General features: G+C 41.1%; 2 protein-coding genes and 1 long non-coding RNA gene across 3 annotated transcripts; 1 reads left to right on the top strand and 2 right to left on the bottom strand.

Moving 5' to 3' along the window:
• Positions 1–2,066: 2,066 nt before the first annotated feature.
• LOC306924422 lies at positions 2,067–4,765 on the bottom strand. The gene is made up of 3 exons (XR_013790158.1): positions 4,641–4,765; positions 2,579–2,932; positions 2,067–2,180 (listed from the first exon to the last, which is right to left on the bottom strand). It is a non-coding gene; the product is annotated as an uncharacterized lncRNA (long non-coding RNA).
• Positions 4,766–9,420: 4,655 nt separating this feature from the next.
• Positions 9,421–15,225, top strand: snrnp48 (small nuclear ribonucleoprotein 48 (U11/U12)). The gene is made up of 9 exons (XM_079503366.1): positions 9,421–9,644; positions 10,341–10,454; positions 10,677–10,737; positions 12,207–12,287; positions 13,080–13,256; positions 13,616–13,737; positions 14,161–14,267; positions 14,578–14,724; positions 14,985–15,225. The coding sequence occupies exons 1-9, from the start codon at positions 9,453–9,455 to the stop codon at positions 15,043–15,045; spliced, it is 1,062 nt and encodes a 353-aa protein (XP_079359492.1). The 5' UTR covers positions 9,421–9,452; the 3' UTR covers positions 15,046–15,225.
• Positions 15,226–16,157: 932 nt separating this feature from the next.
• On the bottom strand, positions 16,158–16,854 carry lage3 (L antigen family member 3). Its single transcript, XM_079503367.1, has one exon. The coding sequence runs from the start codon at positions 16,570–16,572 to the stop codon at positions 16,270–16,272; it is 303 nt and encodes a 100-aa protein (XP_079359493.1). The 5' UTR covers positions 16,573–16,854; the 3' UTR covers positions 16,158–16,269.
• Positions 16,855–18,100: the final 1,246 nt, after the last annotated feature.

Here is an 18,100-nt window from a genome sequence, read left to right as displayed (position 1 = left end):
AGTGAAGACCTATAGATTTTCTTTAAAACATGTGATACGTTTATAAGTGTAGAACTACATAACTGGCCACACGCAACTTGCTAACTGCAATAACATTGTATTGGGAAAGTCCCTTTTTACTTAATTATGGAAAGCAGAATTGATTAGTTGAAGTTGAAGTGAGTGCAATATTACCATGATGAGCCAAAATTAATTTCATTTTGTCTTCAGAGACGAACTTTGGATAAGTCTCATAACTGCGCGTGAAGTCTCTTCTCATGAGGGTGACATACTCCTCCAGTTGGGAGAACTCGGTAATGTCTAGTTTGCCTGATTCATCTGCCTAAAAGAGCTGGTTAAGAGCTCAAAATACCAAATGAAACATTATGCATCACATTCTGTATTACATAAAATAATTCCACCCACTGTATGTCTAAAGACCATGTCCATGCATCAACCAATAGTTATCATAGCATACATAACTACTGTTACAAGCTTGTTAAATCCTTGTTTTTTTTTTAAATATAAAATCAGTAACATCCAACTGAATTGTGCTGTTTTGTTTGTATTTATATCATATATTTATTATATCAGAACTACTGTATGCCCCTGTGCCCTGTAATTGAAATTATTGTATAGGATATGAAGAAGAAAATGTCCCTTTAATTTAGAAAAACACATTTCATCCACTTCTTTACACCGTACCCCTGTGATGTGACAATGAAGTTCAGTCTGATTGGTATTCAGATTTTCAAGTGGTATAAGGATACATCCTTGAAAGTCAAGAGTATGTGGGCAGTCTGGAGACTCAGTGCTAAATTTAGGAAAATAAGATCATGATTATTAAGCTTAATACTATGGGCTACAAGTTATGTGATATGATAAAACAGTATAAAAGTTGAATACCTTGGCCAGAAGGATGATTAATGTTCAGCCTACCAAGAACACCCTCAGCAGTGAGTTCCTGGGGACAAGAAAGTATATTGACATTTTAAATCCAATCAACCAATCTTTTTTTGATTGATTGATTGAAATGTTTATTAACAGTTTGCAGAATTACAGTACATTTCAAGCACAACTCAATACAAAGACTGTTAACTGTGAGTGGACGACCCAATAAAGCATTACACTTGTTTACAAGAGGGTCCACCTTGTTCAATTCATCAAAACATTTAGAGACATACAAATATACACTTCTATATAGCCAAAGAACAGAACAGGAATTCATCATAAAGGAGGTAAAAAGGGGAAAGAAACATATAGTGAGGGGAAAAAGGGGTGGGGGGGTGGGGGGGGGGCCTTCAGATTTTACGGGGGCCAGTTTCGAATTGCAGCCGTCCGTAGGTGCCCTTTGAGAGCGGTTTTGAAGGAGTCAAGGGATTTGCATGTCTTAATGACTGTAGGTAGGGCGTTCCACATTTTGGTGGCGTAGGAGCGAAAAGAAGTTAGTCCCTTGTTTGTACCGAAACTGTGTTGCACATGGTTTGTTGCACTCCCTCTGGTGTTGTGGGTGTAAGTCATTCCAGCCTGTCAAAGTGGGCAGGGGTGAGGTTGGTTTGCCATGTCTGGAGCCTTGTTTTAAGGGCCTTTGAGGTGCTGTGGTACCAAGAGGTGCATGCATAGTCAAAGAAACCTTGTACGAGGGCTCCTGTTAGGGTCAATCAATCAATTTAAATAATTTTACTTCATTGTTTTCAGTCATCAAGTGTAGATGGGCCCATGTGTGTTTCTGTGTATGTGCGTGCGTGCGCATGCACGTGCGTGCGTGCGTGCGTGCGTGCGTGCGTGCGTGCGTGCGTGCGTGCGTGCGTGCGTGAGTGAGAGATGCATCACAGATATTAACTTACACTATCAAAAGATTCCATTGTAAATCTTTCACAACTTAAAGAATCTGGCCAAGCAAAGCCAAACCTATTCATAAGTTGCTCACAGCCTGTCCGTGCTGCTTCACACATCTTCCTGCAGGGGCGGCGTTGTCTCCCTGACACACACTCAGGAGCGTACACAGAGCACAAGAAGGTCTTCAGATGAGGGGAACATTGCACTTTCACAAGTGGATAAAACTGATGTATTTCAAGACCTGCATCCTCCTGCCGGTTGTGGCCAAGCATATTGGGCATGCTAGTTTCATTGTAATGCAGGTCTTTGCATAAAGGGATGCTGATTGGTTCACATGTTTCAGAAGTGCTCTCCTCCTCACCCTATGTATACACACATACATATACATACAGAAAGCAATTGTTATTAATTGTGGGTACAACGTACAACTTGCACATGATTAAAATAAATTAAAATCACTTACACTTACACTTTTTATATTCAGGTAAATACTTTTGTCATACTTTAATCTAGAAGCTTCACCCCATATGGGTGTAAGTGATTTTTTTTTGGCTCTGTTGTTTAAAGACTCCTCACTGTGGGAAGCAAATTTTGGGTAGATTTTTGCCGCAAACGTTGGAAGCCAATAATAGCCAATCAGAATGAGATATGATATACGTGCGTGCATGCGTGCGTGCGTGCGTGCGTGCGTGCGTGCATGCGTGCCTGCGTGCCTGCGTGCCTGCGTGTGAGAGATTTTGCATCACAGATATTAACTTACACTATCACAAGATTCCATTGTAAATCTTTCACAACTAAAATAATCTGGCCAAGGAAGGCGAAACTTATTCATAAGTTGCTCACAGCCTGTCCGTGCTGCTTCACACATCTTCCTGCAGGGGCGGCGTTGTCTCCCTGACACACACTCAGGAGCGTACAAAGAGCACAAGAAGGTCTTCAGATGAGGGGAACATTGCACTTTCACAAGTGGAGCAAAGCCTTGTACTTGAAGACCTGCATCCTCCTGCCTGGTGTGGCCAAGCATATTGGGCATGCTAGTTTCATTGTAATGCAGGTCTTTGCATAAAGGGATGCTGATTGGTTCACATGTTTCAGAAGTGCTCTCCTCCTCACCCTATGTATACACACATACAAAAAACAATAGCTATTAATTGTGGGTACAACGTACAATGTGCACAAATAAATTAAAATCACTTACACTTGTACAGTTATATTCAGGTAAATACTTTTGTCATACTTTAACCTAGAAGCTTCTCCCCATATGAGTGTAAGTGAAATTTGGACCAAATGTTGGGTAAATATGTGCCGCAAACGTTGGAAGCCAATAATAGCCAATCAGAATGGGATATGGAAAATCTGATCCCTACAGGATCTGTAGGGATAGTAGCAAAACGTTTGTTATGAAACAAGTGCAAAATGGCGTAATAAGGCAGTAAGTCGGCAGTGAGGCGTATTGTTGGTGTCAGCCGAGAACATTGGGGTCTATTCCTATTTCAATGTGCTACACCACTGGGAGATGGATTGCTGACGTGTCACGTGGAGCACAACAGTGCTCTACTGACTGTGCTATTTAAGGGGAGTTGCATAATGGTCCAAGGAATCCAGGGGATTTATTACAGGAGAGAAACACACACACACACACACACACACACACACACACACACACACACACACACACACACACACACACACACACACACACACACACACACACACACACACACACACACACACACACACACACACACACACACACACAGAGAGAGAGATAGGGTCTACCTCCCGGCCTGGCAGTCTGGTGAAGATGATAATAAAACTGGACAAATTAATTGATTCTATTTCTTAAATATATTGCACTCTATACTACGTTCAACCTCTGCCCTATGAGCCCTGAGCCGCTGACAAAGAAGCAACGATTAGAGTCATTGCTAACTCGGGCCAATATGTTAATAACCACAATTTTAGAAAAATATTGGGAACATTTTGCATTCACCAAATGACTAGTGATGTGCAGGTTTTATCTCTATGGTTGTGTCAGGCCATGCAGTAGACTTAGGTGCTGAGGGAGTTACCAGTCACGTATTCAATCTATAAATGTTATCCACAGTATGTAAATGTTTGCATCATGGATATTAACTTACACTTGCACAAGATTCCATTGGAAATCTTTCACAACTTAAAGAATCTGGCCAAGTAAAGCCAAACCTATTCATAGATGGCTCACAGTCTGTCCGTGCTGCTTCACATATTCTCCTGCAGGGGCGGCGTTGTCTCCCCGACACACATTCAGGAGCGTACACAGAGCACACGAAGGTCTTCAGATGAGGGGAACATTTCACAAGTGGAAAAAACTGATATACTTGAAGACCTGCATCCTCCTGCCTGGTGTGGCCAAGCATATTGGGCATGCTAGTTTCATTGTAATGCAGGTCTTTGCATAAAGGGATGCTGATTGGTTCACATGTTTCAGAAGCGCTCTCCTCCTCACCCTATGTATACACACATACATATACATACAGAAAGCAATTGTTATTAATTGTGGGTACAACGTACAACTTGCACATGATTAAAATATATTAAAATCACTTACACTTACACTTTTTATATTCAGGTAAATACTTTTGTCATACTTTAACCTAGAAGCTTCACCCCATATGGGTGTAAGTGAAATTTCTTCCTCACTGTGGGACGCACATTTTGGGTACATTTTTGCCGCAAACGTTGGAAGCCAATAATAGCCAATCAGAATGGGATATGATATACGTGCGTGCTTGCTTGCGTGCGTGCGTGTGAGAGATTTTGCATCACAGATATGAACTTACACTATCACAAGATTCCATTGTAAATCTTTCACAACTTAAAGAATCTGGCCAAGCAAAGCCAAACTTATTCATAAGTTGCTCACAGCCTGTCCGTGCTGCTTCACACATCTTCCTGCAGGGGCGGCGTTGTCTCCCCGACACACACTCAGGAGCGTACACAGAGCACAAGAAGGTCTTCAGATGAGGGGAACATTGCACTTTCACAAGTGGATAAAACTGATGTATTTCAAGACCTGCATCCTCCTGCCGGTTGTGGCCAAGCATATTGGGCATGCTAGTTTCATTGTAATGCAGGTCTTTGCATAAAGGGATGCTGATTGGTTCACATGTTTCAGAAGCGCTCTCCTCCTCACCCTATGTATACACACATACATATACATACAGAAAGCAATTGTTATTAATTGTGGGTACAACTTGCACATGATTAAAATATTTTAAAATCACTTACACTTACACTTTTTATATTCAGGTAAATACTTTTGTCATACTTTAACCTAGAAGCTTCACCCCATATGGGTGTAAGTGAAATTTCTTCCTCACTGTGGGACGCACATTTTGGGTAGATCTTTGCCGCAAACGTTGGAAGCCAATAATAGCCAATCAGAATGGGATATGATATACGTGCGTGCTTGCTTGCGTGCGTGCGTGCGTGTGAGAGATTTTGCATCACAGATATGAACTTACACTATCACTAGATTCCATTGGAAATCGTTCACAACTTAAAGACTCTGGCCAAGCAAAGCCAAACTTATTCATAAGGACAGGCTCACAGCCTGTCCGTACTGCTTCACACATCTTCCTGCAGGGGCGACGTTGTCTCCCCGACACACACTCAGGAGTGTACACAGAGCACAAGAAGGTCTTCAGATGAGGGGAACATTGCACTTTCACAAGTGGATAAAACTGAAGTATTTGAAGACGTGTATCCTCCTGCCTGGTGTGGCCAAGCATATTGGGCATGCTAGTTTCATTGTAATGCAGGTCTTTGCATAAAGGGATGCTGATTGGTTCACATGTTTCAGAAATGCTCTCCTCCTCACCCTATGTATACACACATACAAAAAACAATAGCTATTAATTGTGGGTACAACGTACAATGTGCATATGATTAAAATAAATTAAAATCACTTACACTTGTACAGTTATATTCAGGTAAATCCTGACATAGGATCAGACTTGGCCAGTATATTCCATTTTCCTGCAGTACAGGCTCGCAGTCCCGTTTCACCTTCTCACACAGAGACCGACATGGCCTTGTACGATGGTCCTCTCCCTCTGGAGCACATTCTGGTGCCACAATGCGGCACATGAACTCAGCAATGTGTGATGAACAGCCTGTTTCTACAATCCTACCAATCTTCTGCAGTCTGTATCCTTGCACCCCAGTTGGATGGAGGGTGGTGTTGTACCTGACATCTTGACAGAAGTTGACCATCACTGGTGAGCATGTGTTCTTGCCTGTGTTCTGTCTGCCGCATGCATTCTGCAGATTTAGGAACAATCCAAGGACTTGCACAACCCAGAGCTTCATGGCTTGTCAAAAGTTTGAACCGTTAAAGCTCTTCGGAGGTTTCAGGCTCTGTGTTATGTGTTCTGATTGTTCAGAACACCCCTTCGGAAAATAATGTGGAAGTCAAAGCAAGCCTACTCTGAATATGGCCCACATCTGTATCACATCTGGATGTGATTGTAAGCCCTCTGCGTAGCCTGGGGACTGAAAACGTGCAATGTGGCAGAATAGAATTGTTACACAATTTCATGGAAAGTGTTGCAACACAAACATTTGTTCAAGCAATCTAATAATTAACATGAATATTATACATTGGTCCACAAGCAAGGATATTGTGTCCACTCCATATAGCTCTTGTTGTTTTGTTCCAAAATAATAATTTCAAAAATATAGTTTGTTTTTCCAAGTTTTGAAAACAGATCATACTAGTGTGATCAACAAAAATGTTAGTTCTGAGGATCACCCATGTTGTAAACACGCACGCACGCACGCACGCACGCACGCACGCACGCACGCACGCACGCACGCACGCACACACACACACACACACACACACACGTGCGCGCACACGCACACACACACCATTACATCATGCAAAAGCCATCCGATCTGACCATGAGCCATCCAATCATTTTCAGCCTCTTTGGCCACTTGTGCTACATCCACCGTGGTCCTTGCACGAACTTGACCTTCATCTCGCTCCTAATAATCAGTTGTGGTATCGGAATTAGTATTGGAAGCAGGAGGACGGTTTTACCTTTGTGCCTTGATGTACCGACAGAATTGTACCAGGTGTTCAAGCAGGGCATATGTTGGCCACCCGCAACACAACGCTGGTACAACACTGCTTCGGCATTGGGAGTATATGGAGGACGAAGAGGAGCTCATGGAGAAAAATGATACACATCCCAAATGCTGTTCCCACACTACAGGTAAAATACATCTATTATGAATGACATATGGAATGGATGACATGCGTTTGAAACTAAATGTCTTTTAGTTTACTTTCAATTTAATAACAACATTCAATTATGTTTGTAACAAAATGTGTGCTTGAGCACTGATTTATTATCTGTAATCTGTCTTTCTTGTGCTATCTGGTTTGTCTTCTATTGAATTGAATCAGGATTAAGAAATGTGTGCAACCTACAGCATACCCAATGCGTTTACGCATTGCGACCATTCCCCTGTATGTGCCAATGTATGCAGGTGACTTTTGGCAGTAAGCTCTGCCCAAACTCAGCAGGGCTATGAGATAGCTGGAATAGGCATATGAGTATGACAAAGCCACAGAATGTAACAGATAAATAGCACTCACTTCCTTCTACTGGCTGTAGAAGAGCCATTCACACCAAGCAAGATCATGATAAGTTGAACTATCAACTATATTATTCACCATTGTTTTTTTTGCTTTTTGTTGTTGTTGTTGCTGTTGTTTTAATTATATCTTTATAGTTAGGCCTATAGTGCTTGGTGGGAACGAATCAGTTTGTTCTGATACTGCATGTGGTGTCGCCTGCCTGATGGTAGCAGCCTGAACAGATTGTAGCTATAGGTGGTAGGTGTTTGATGATCTTCTTAGCTTTGGCTATACACCATGCATGCGTATACAGTGTATAACTGTATGTCCTGCATGGGGGAGGGAAGCTCACCTAGGAGGATGTACTGAGCCATCAGCACCACCCTCTGTAACGGCCAGTACAGAATTCATTCCATATGTTGATCTGACTCCATGCCAAAGCGCCAGCACTCGCACAGCAGTCTACTGTCACCCAGGCGGATATGTTGATCTGACTCCATGCCAAAGCGCCAGCACTCGCACAGCAGTCTGCTGTCACCCGGGCAAGGTCGCTTCTCGCCCTCAGGCGTCTTACTGGAATAGTTATAGTTTATTGTTAATTAACAAATATATCATCTGACCATCCAATACTATTTTCATATCATCTTTGTCTAGGAGGCCACAACTTCATCTCTCAAGGTGTTGATGACAGATGGACGCCTCCCGTAGTCCATGCAGAAATCCCCAGTGTCTACAGCTACACAGAACAAGACACTTTCAATAGTTGGGTGGTCACTGGCTCCTCACCACATCGGCCAGCAGCAACTCTCAGTAGAGTAGATGGTAGAGATGCATCACAGCATTTCATTGGAAGCCACCTTGTTTTTGGGCATAATAGGCATGGTAGACCATGTCACTGCTGGGATGGATACCCCATTTTCCCCCAGGGAAGTGAGTCATTATATTGATCTGTATTTTTTGTAGATTAGAATATAAACCATAGGGGTCTTTGTAATGGCAACACTGGCTTGTATTTAGTATAATCCTTCAGTGAATAATATTTCCAGTGGTTTCTGTGGGGTTTTGTGGAGGCAAATTATGTTTCTGAATTGTTTTATTTCTTTCTTTTTTTCTCCTTTTTTTTCAAAATAAATATTGAATATCATCTTATCAGTGGCAATAGGATTCAAGGTTGACATAGTGGAAGAAGTAACCATTGAAGACACTGAGACACTTGAAGTAATGTAAGTACATTTTAGGGATGCCTTTATCAGTTAAACATAGGCATATTATTAACTAATTAATTTGCTTCACATTGTTTGTCTTCTCGTTTTCTCATGCTTGATTTAGTGGATCCTCCTGTGTTGATGCAGCCAGATCCCCACATGAGCAGCTGACCAACATTCAATCTGTTGCATGCAAATATTGTACACTGTAATCTTAAAATTACTTATATCTGTGTCATGTTATGTAACATAATCAACAGAAATAAAAGTTAATAAGGGTGTTTTTTTCATTGAATTGTCAAATCTTGGTGAGAGAAGAGAATATGGGTTATCGGTGGTCGACAGTAACAAAGTACATTTACTGGGTAATTACGATGTAATACACAGACAATACACTATATTATACACTATAGGCTACTCTGAATCTAGAAGGGTGATACCCTGTGACTAAACAAACACTAATAGTGATGATAATTATCAATTAATGCTGCACCTTTAATATATTATGCTATTTTGCCTTTATTGATAGTATACAAGATGGACAGGAAGTGTTTTTAAAAGCCATTTTTATAGTATTTTAAAATACTACAGTACAAATTTGACTGAGCAACTTTCACTTGTTCAATAATACATTTGACTACTATTAAAGGAGACAAATACTGGATTTGATTTTGAATACTGTGGGTGACTGGGGGGGGGGGGGGGGGGGGTGATTCTGACTTCGTTATACGTCATCTTTTTGCGCCAAGCCAAAGACACTGCGCGAGTGCGTGACATGGTGCGCGACTGCGCATTGAATGAAAACAAAAGCTCTCAGTCAAAACTCAACAAACACAAAAATGACGGACTCTTTAGAAACACAAACGCTTCAAGATCGACTGAACTGTCTACGGGAGTTGACCGAGTTCACAGAGAACTGCAAGAAGCAATTAAACGAATTGTTCGACACTTTGGGATGGAAACAAGACGAGGACCCGCGACCTCCTCAGGTACACTGTTATACATGCTATCTGTTAGCTAGTTAGCTAACTTAGCTGTATCTTCTCACTTGTGAAACCAGCAAAAGACCACGTAAAGTCAAAGAAGCGGCTACGACTATATCTGCTATTCACTTTGTGTGAACGCAGCAATAATCATATAAAGCTCTAAATGGGCGATGCCTGTATGCAGTGCAGTCCACACTGTTTTCATTTCATTTCATTTAGGAGTCCTACAATTAAACAGTAGACCTAAGATTTAGACTCTCGTAGAGTAGATGTATTTGTCTTTTGATCGATTCTGATTGAAAATGTCAGAATCGATAAAAAAAATACATCTACGAGAGTCTTAGGCTGCTAGCAGTTCGAAGAGTGTGTGACTGACTGTTGTGATCATCACCATGCAGACACCATGTCTGTCTGCTCCTTTAGTATAAATAAATATAAGGTCAGCTCTGAAACAAGAGGGTTTCCGAGGCTACTTAGATACTGATGTATTTGAACGTTCACATAACTTCAGACACACTCACACTGTGTTGCGTGCAAAGTTGACACACGTATTTATGTATGTACATCATGTGTGTATGTATATAGATAGATAGATTAATGGATATACTATAGATACAGTATGATGACATTGCATGTATTTGGTGTGTGTGTGTGTGTGTGTGTGTGTGTGTGTGTGTGTGTGTGTGTGTGTGTGTGTAGGAAGTGATGGAGCAGTGTCCCTACGACCCCAACCACAGAGTCCCTGTCAGAAGCATGGAGAGACACAAAGCCTCGTGTAACCTCAGCAAAATGGGCTATTCACACGAGGAACAGGTAGGAACACACATTATGTGCAAATTAAACTCGATTCAGAATTAATTCAACTATCATGACGTAAATTTTGTATGTAAACCGTAGAGCTGTACATTTAATCTATCATCAAGTTATGCACCCGAGTGACTGTTTTGGAAACTCCATCAATTAATTTTGTATTCCTTTTTTGAAAGCAATTCAGGCATTAACTGTCCACAAAACCTGTTTAATTTCTCTTTCTAGGCAGACATGTATGACGCCACTGTGTGTTATGAAAATACCAACATTCGCACCTTTACAATAGGTGAGTAATTGCATCTAATGAATTGACAATTTGACGTAGAGAAAAAGAGAGACGTGTTGAGACAATATTGGAAGTGTTTGGGTGCCTGGTAGCTCTGGTCCATAGCTCTAATGCGTTGCATTTAGAGCTATGTTACTCTCGACTTCCGCCGCTCGCATGAATGCAGACCAGCCTCTCGTCTTTAGCGTAAATGAAAATAACGTTTTTGCTACTCGCCAAAACAAAGGCAGGTTGTGTCATTAGAAAGCCTACTTTCCTTAGTGGGAGCACTCCCCCCACCACATGTATAAACAGTACTTTTTGGTGAAAGGGGATTTTGTTTCCACCGGAAAGAATATACTTTTAGTTACTCCACTGCGCCTTCTACCGATATTGCCCAGAGAACTGCCTCATAGAGAATATTTTTCGGTGAAAAAAAATCCCTTTCTGGCCAAAAAGTACCGTTTATACATGTGGTGGGGGGCTCAGAGTGCTTCCACTAAGGAAAGTAGGCTTTCTAATGACACAGCCCGCCTTTGTTTTGGTGAGTAGCAAAAACGTTCTTTTTATTTACGCTAAAGACGAGAGGCTGGTCTGCATTCATGCGAGCGGCGGAAGTCGAGAGTAACATGGCTCTAAATGCAACGCATTAGAGCTATGGACCAGAGCTAGGTGCCTGGGTGATAATGCATTTGTCACTAAATATTTTTGAAAGATACTGAAACAGATTAAAATCTGAAGGAGGACTCTCCCTCCCCTGCCCCATATCCATGTTGACCTGGCTTAAAGTCTGGACTCTGCCCTCTTTGTATGTCAGCAGCCAAAGACATTGCTCTAGCCATAATAGAGCAATGTCTAAAGGCCCTCACACCAGCACAACGCTGGCAACACAATAATAAATAGTAATACATATCAACAAATACAAAACACTATATTATATACAAAAGAGAAAAAGGGAACACGGCAGCAATGAATGACAACTCCTTTCTGTGGGAAATCGCATTTATCTCCCCTTGTGGTCTCCTGATAGGTGATTCTTTAGGCCATTTTTGAAAGAAACCAGTGATTATATCTGTGGCTGAAAATCTGTTGTAGTGTGTAGGTGGTGTGTACACATGGCTTTTGGTTGTAGTATGTATGACGTCGCTAGCCAAATGACCCAGCTCAGTCATTTGTCACACATCGATAGCAGGGTGTAAAGCGCAACAGAGAGGGGGTACAGGGGTTACAGGGGTTGGCTGTTCAGCCTTGCAAGTAGGGGGCGTGTGCTGATTTATTCCAGAACTTTATTCGATTAGTCTACACTGCCAGAGTGCAACGCACATGAGGGAATTGCTTTGTGAACAGCTTCTTTTTTTTGCTCAGCTGTTTGTGAACAACTGTTTTTCCCCTTATACTTTATTATGGTATGAAGAAATCCTACTACCAAGCTCATTGTTTTCATGGGAACATTTAAAATTCATACTATTCCCGTTGTGTTATCTGTACAGATAAATCCACCCAGCAACAGATTATTCTCCAGGCAAGAGCCGCTGCACCACTAATGAGAATGGAAGGAGTTTTTTGGCAAGGTAAGAGCTTGGTTTCTGCTTATTACCTCGGAAAGACCTACCTTTTAACTTGTCCAGTAGATGGCACTAAAAAGCAATATTATTCTTAATGCCAGAAGAACTGGTGTGATCAGTGTGAAGGCTAACATGGCCTGCAGTTGCAGCATCTATGGAAGAATAAGCACTCCTCTTTCACTCATTTACTTTTTGCTGTACCTTGATTGACCTTTTATGGCTTCATCGTGCTGAACAAAATTATTAAATCATTATAGATGGGTTTATTTTTTATTTTCTTTGGAATTGTCAGCTTGATATTGTCAAATATAATATATATTCTATATGTATGTGTTTTGTTTCCAGTAACAGGGGTGAGTATTAGAGAGGAGCTGGGCTCTATGTCAGTACAGCTGTTCTGGTTCAGGCTTGCCTTATTACGTGCAGTATCCTTTAATACCATATCCTTTCAAAAGGAAGGTTATAAATACATGACCTGTACATCACCCCCCCCCCCCCCCCATACGTGCATGCATAATGCATACATAACACACAGACTTTTCCCTTTACGTGTTGGGGAATGGCTCCATTTGTGGAATCTTGTAGAAGTGTGTGTGTGTGTGTGTGTGTGTGTGTGTGTGTGTGTGTGTGTGTGTGTGTGTGTGTGTGTGTGTGTGTGTGTGTGTGTGTGTGTGTGTGTGTGTGTGTGTGTGTGTGTGTGTGTGTGTGTGTGTGTGTGTGTGTGTGTGTGTGTGTGTGTGTGTGTGACCTACAGTATGTGAGTCTGTATTGTGTAACACATGCTTCCTTGTCCACCAGGTCAGTACTCCAGCCAGCCTATTGAAGTTCCTCAGAATCACAAGCGAGCCATTTGCGACCTCACCGTGGCTGATCGATTGGCTCTGTTTGATCACGTGACGAGCCAGCAGAGGGATCAAACTACCTCCGCTAATAACGAGGATCTCTATGTAGATTTGGTGGCCAAGCTCAAAAGGGGTAGGGAGTGCATGTGATGAGCACACATTCTGTTCTGTTCAATGTCACAAATCACAACTTTTTTTAAATGTAGTCTATCTTAAATAATATTTTTGTGATAGTGTAATGTACTGTTGCTTGTAAGCTTGTCATCAGAAGCCTGAATCAAAATGTAATGTAAAAGTTCTAAAGGTAACCTGGGCTGGTAGATTAAACATTCAACCTATCCAATAAGACATTACAGTGAAATCGCTAAAGATGTTATCTCAAAAGAGCAACAAAGCTAGCTTGTTACTATGTTACTCATAAGAAATGTTACACACATTGTTGTTTACACACAACAATGTACTTGGATAAATAGAAAATCTAATCTTGTTTAGATGAGCAGCAGAATGAGCCAAAATCACACATGGAAATGATGGCTGAGATGAGGGACTACAAGAGGAGGCGTCAGTCCTACCGAGCCAAGAACGTCCACATCACCAAGAAGTCCTACACTGAGGTGGGTGTGTCTTATAATACAGTGCTAGCTTTACACCCACTCTGAAGTGGTCAAGTATGCTTGTCATCACTTTCAGTAATCAAAACTAATTGTTTAGACTGAAGATATGTACATGGAACATCCATACACATAGCTAGGGGAAGATTGAAGTGGTTTGTTTTTTGACATAGCGACAGCTATAACCCCTTAAACCCTATATACTTCAGTTTGAGTGGTATTGCCTGAACGAAGCCCAAACAGCAATATCTCCATTGCCCAAGTGAGGCAGGGCATTGCATCTCAAGGCCATAGCATAGTCCAAACAGGCTTTAGCCCACTGGTAGGAAGTTTGTCTCCTGTGTGGGAGAACTGAGTTTGAACCCCAGTAACTTCAGGAAAGACATAAGCTTATGACTAATGTGATACCATTCATTCCACCCACAGGTCATTCGTGAGGTGATTGACGTACACGCTGGTGAGCTGTCCAGGCAGTGGAAAGAGGAGGAGCGAGAAGAAGAGGCAACCAGAAGAGCCATGCATTCCTCCCAAAGGTGTGGTTTTTGACATTTACAGATCACACTCATTTGTCTGGAATCATTATACATTTTATTTGAGTTTTTATTTTGTTATCAGCACTTTTTTTTTTCATTGATTCACTTCAGTTTTATCTAGTTTGTGTTTTCTATCCCTTCACACCTTCTGGCTTAAACATTGTCTGTTTTGTTAATGGTGTTCCATCAGGAACCCCTAATGGCATTTTCAGTTCTTGAATCATAAGATCTAAAACCTGGATCTACCAACTCTTTTTATATTATCGTCAGTGTTTGGAAGAAACCATGTATCTCCATATTTCAATTTCAGACGGAGGTCCGATGAAGGGCGGTCATCCTCCACAGAGTCACCCCGCTGTCCTTCCCGGGAGAGACATGGCTCCCACAGCAGACGCCATCATAGCAAGGAACACAGTCAAGGCAAGGAGAGCAAGAAGAAGAAAAAGAGAAAGAAGAGGTGAAAAGTCTAGCTTCATAAGATGGAATGTATATTTATTGCGTGAGGGGAGCCACGGCTGTAACAATGATTTTAAAAGCCAATGTTCTTCCAGTGTAGTTGATTATGAATGGACAGACATAACATTGGTGTGTACAGATAAATTATCTGAAAACAGACATTTCTTCATAAAACATAATCAGATCTGAAAACCGTTTTAGAAGAGTTAAGAATGTTCTTGATTGACCTGCCTGATTAAATAAAGGTTGATCTTTGTGCAGGGATTCTCGTTCCCCAGATGACAGACATCATGACCGAAAGAAAAAGAAGAAAGATAAGTGATACTCCTGAATCAGATCCTTGGAGGATGGATAAGAGAAGATTGTCTCTCACCCCTTTTAAAGAGACAAAATGTGAAGAAAGTTGTGGTGATATTTACCACACATTCTTGTGAAAGTTAGTGATGTTTTAAGACATAATTAGGGCTATTTCAAGTTAAGTTGTAATAAAGGTTTGAAAACATGCAGTTTGTCATTACATATTATTTTATTGAGTTTAAAAGAAACAAAACAATCATGGTCATCGGGTATGATTTGAGCTGCTGTATTTGATATTTTTGATATTGGATATTTTGGTTGGCAATTTGGGTGCTTTGTTTTTGCCAGTGACACAAGGTATGGTAAAGTAAATATTGATACTCGAGTATTGGAATCTCATGTTAAATGATACCGCATCGATTCTCAAACATTTGTAATTTTATTTTTCACAGATATAGGCAAAATGTTAATTTCTATTATGTTGGATGTTACAGGTACTGTGTTGTATTACAGATCCCAGATCCCACTGTTCTGATTGCATAAAGAGTTAGCTTTGGTCCATAGCTCTGTGTTGCATTTAGAGCTCTGTGTTGCATTTTGAGCTCTAATGCAACGCAGCTATGGACCAGAGCTACATAAAGAGTATACTTTTTTTTTTAAACTCAAATTAGATGGTTTAAACCACAATGCCTTGCTTACAGTATCACAGTATTGTGATGTGCATTATATTGCCAGATTTAGGGGAAAGCATCCTATATTATGTTTGTATCCACTTTCCGAATATCAAGAAAAGAGCATAGCCACTACATTATACAAAATTATTAAGAGTATAAATGTATGGAAGTACGGTACAAATCTGAAACCACTCAGCAACTGGTTTACAGTGTAAACATTAACAAATTATAGTTGTACATTACAGCATTCTACTGAACAATGCACTGGAACAGGTGGTTCATGACCATGTCGTTTGAAATGGTCAACCCTTTTGAGAGAGGGTAATATATGGTTATCATATTTTTGTAGTCTAGTAGTTGAAGTGTCTGCCAGTGCCCACCCCCTCCCAAAAAAGAACGAAAACTAAACAAAAGTACACACATTGCACTTGTTTTACACACTAATGAAAGATCACAATGGAAATGCGTTCAATATTTTGTTTATCCTTTTTGACAAATATATAATGTCCATGATGTGATGTCAATCAGTGTCCATGATATCAATACAAACAATCGCAAATAGATGAGTAGATGAGTTAAAGAGGAACTGTAGGAGGTCCAAATGCCTCCATGGTCTCCAGAACCAGTGTCAGATGATCCAGAAAAGAGTTCACAGACACGCGGAGGATCCGAGTCTCTTCCGCACTCCACCTCACAGACATAACGCACCCAGAGACGGTCATATCCTTGCTGATGCCCCCTTTTCTCGGCTCTTTGTCCGGCTGCAGAGACCGGAAAGCGATGTTGGCTTCGGTCGCAGAGGGGAACGGAACCTCCAGGCTGAACTTCAACTTCCCAGACGCGTGGTTCTGGTTGTTTTCGCTGCACGGCGCTGCCATTGTTGCTGTGAATATGTGTGTTGTTGATCTGTTTAGGTAGCGATTTGGATTGGTGTTCCCACTGCTATTGTGCTTTCGTAGTGGAAACTGATCTACGTGGGGTTGTTGCGTGTTCAAATAGTTTGTGCCGGTTTCCGTCTTCCTTGTAGCACGTGTAATTTCGAGATGTCTAGTTTGACTTTCTTGCACTGGGGTAAGCTTGCGTCACCAAGCTTTGTTTTGAGCACGGCGGAGAGGAGAAAGGAGGTAGCTAGGGTTGAAGTTGATCAAGTAGTAAAGTACGCTTCCAGCACCGCCACTAGAGCAACAGGACGTCCGCGCCTGCACTTCAAAATAAAATAGAATCCTATATTACAATTGCATTTATTATTAAACTTAACATGTATAATTAATCTCAATGTCACAACTTAATATGTCAATATTTGGAGACTGGTGGACGGTGGTCACGAATGTAACACTGGATATGGCGATTTGAGCAAGTGACCCCTTGGGGCCCCTTTTATCTCATGGAGTTCCAATACCATCCCCAAATATGGAGTCCAGGCCAGAATATTTGTCATCGATGACTTCATGACTATGATGTCATATCGATTCCATCGGAGTACTCCATATATAGAGATTTGACCATGGTCTTTGTTCAACTTCAACCGATTTCCCACACTACACATTACTCTTCTGAAGTCCATTGGTTGAATATAACCTGAATGTTCTGCGATAGTTTCCATTATAACTAGAGTCTAAAACTAAAAGCGTTTCTAGTTTTAATCAGAATCTACACTATAGCTGTTTATAGGAGGCTAGCCCCTCTTGAGTGGGTAGCCCCTCCAATGGCTTTTGAAGAGATATGGCAGCCAAGTGTAGTCTATGGGATTTGTAATGTTTGTTTAGAGCACTCATGACGAAAATAGTAGGCTATGCCAGCCACGTCTATTTAGGGCACTTATCACATACATCGTTTGCTAGCCAAGTCTATGGAGTTTGTTTAGGGCATTACATTACGTCATATGGCCAATATACATACATCATAATACATACATATATACATACATCTTACATTCTTTGACTATATAGAAGTGTCTATTTGTATGTCTCTAAATGTTTTGATGAATTGAACATGGTGGACCCTCTTGTAAACAAGTGTAATGCTTAATTGGGTCGTCCACTCACAGTTAACAGTCTTTGTATTGAGTTTGTGCTTGAAATGTACTGTAATTCTGCAAACTGAAATAAATATTTCAATCAATCAATCAATCACATGTTTCTGCAACAGTGACATTTGTCTTTCAAAAATCACACTTGTGTGAAGTGAGGGGCCACTTCACACAAGTGTGATTTTTGAAAGACAAATGTCACTGTTGCAGAAACATGATTTTCACAGTGTGGCTCTGGCGCTCTGCTCTGGAGAAGACTATCTATTCTAAACATTCACGTTTTAACTGGGTGTTGCGATGCCAATGATCAACTTGACCATACAGACAGAACGACAAGGCCGAGGGATATAGACAGAGTTACGCAAACTGTGTTCGCT

Source organism: Electrona antarctica (genome assembly GCF_951216825.1).
Source record: "Electrona antarctica genome assembly, chromosome: 6".
Lineage (NCBI taxonomy): Eukaryota > Metazoa > Chordata > Actinopteri > Myctophiformes > Myctophidae > Electrona > Electrona antarctica.
Note: the sequence above shows the minus strand (reverse complement) of the source record. Positions and strands in the feature narration are given on the sequence as shown.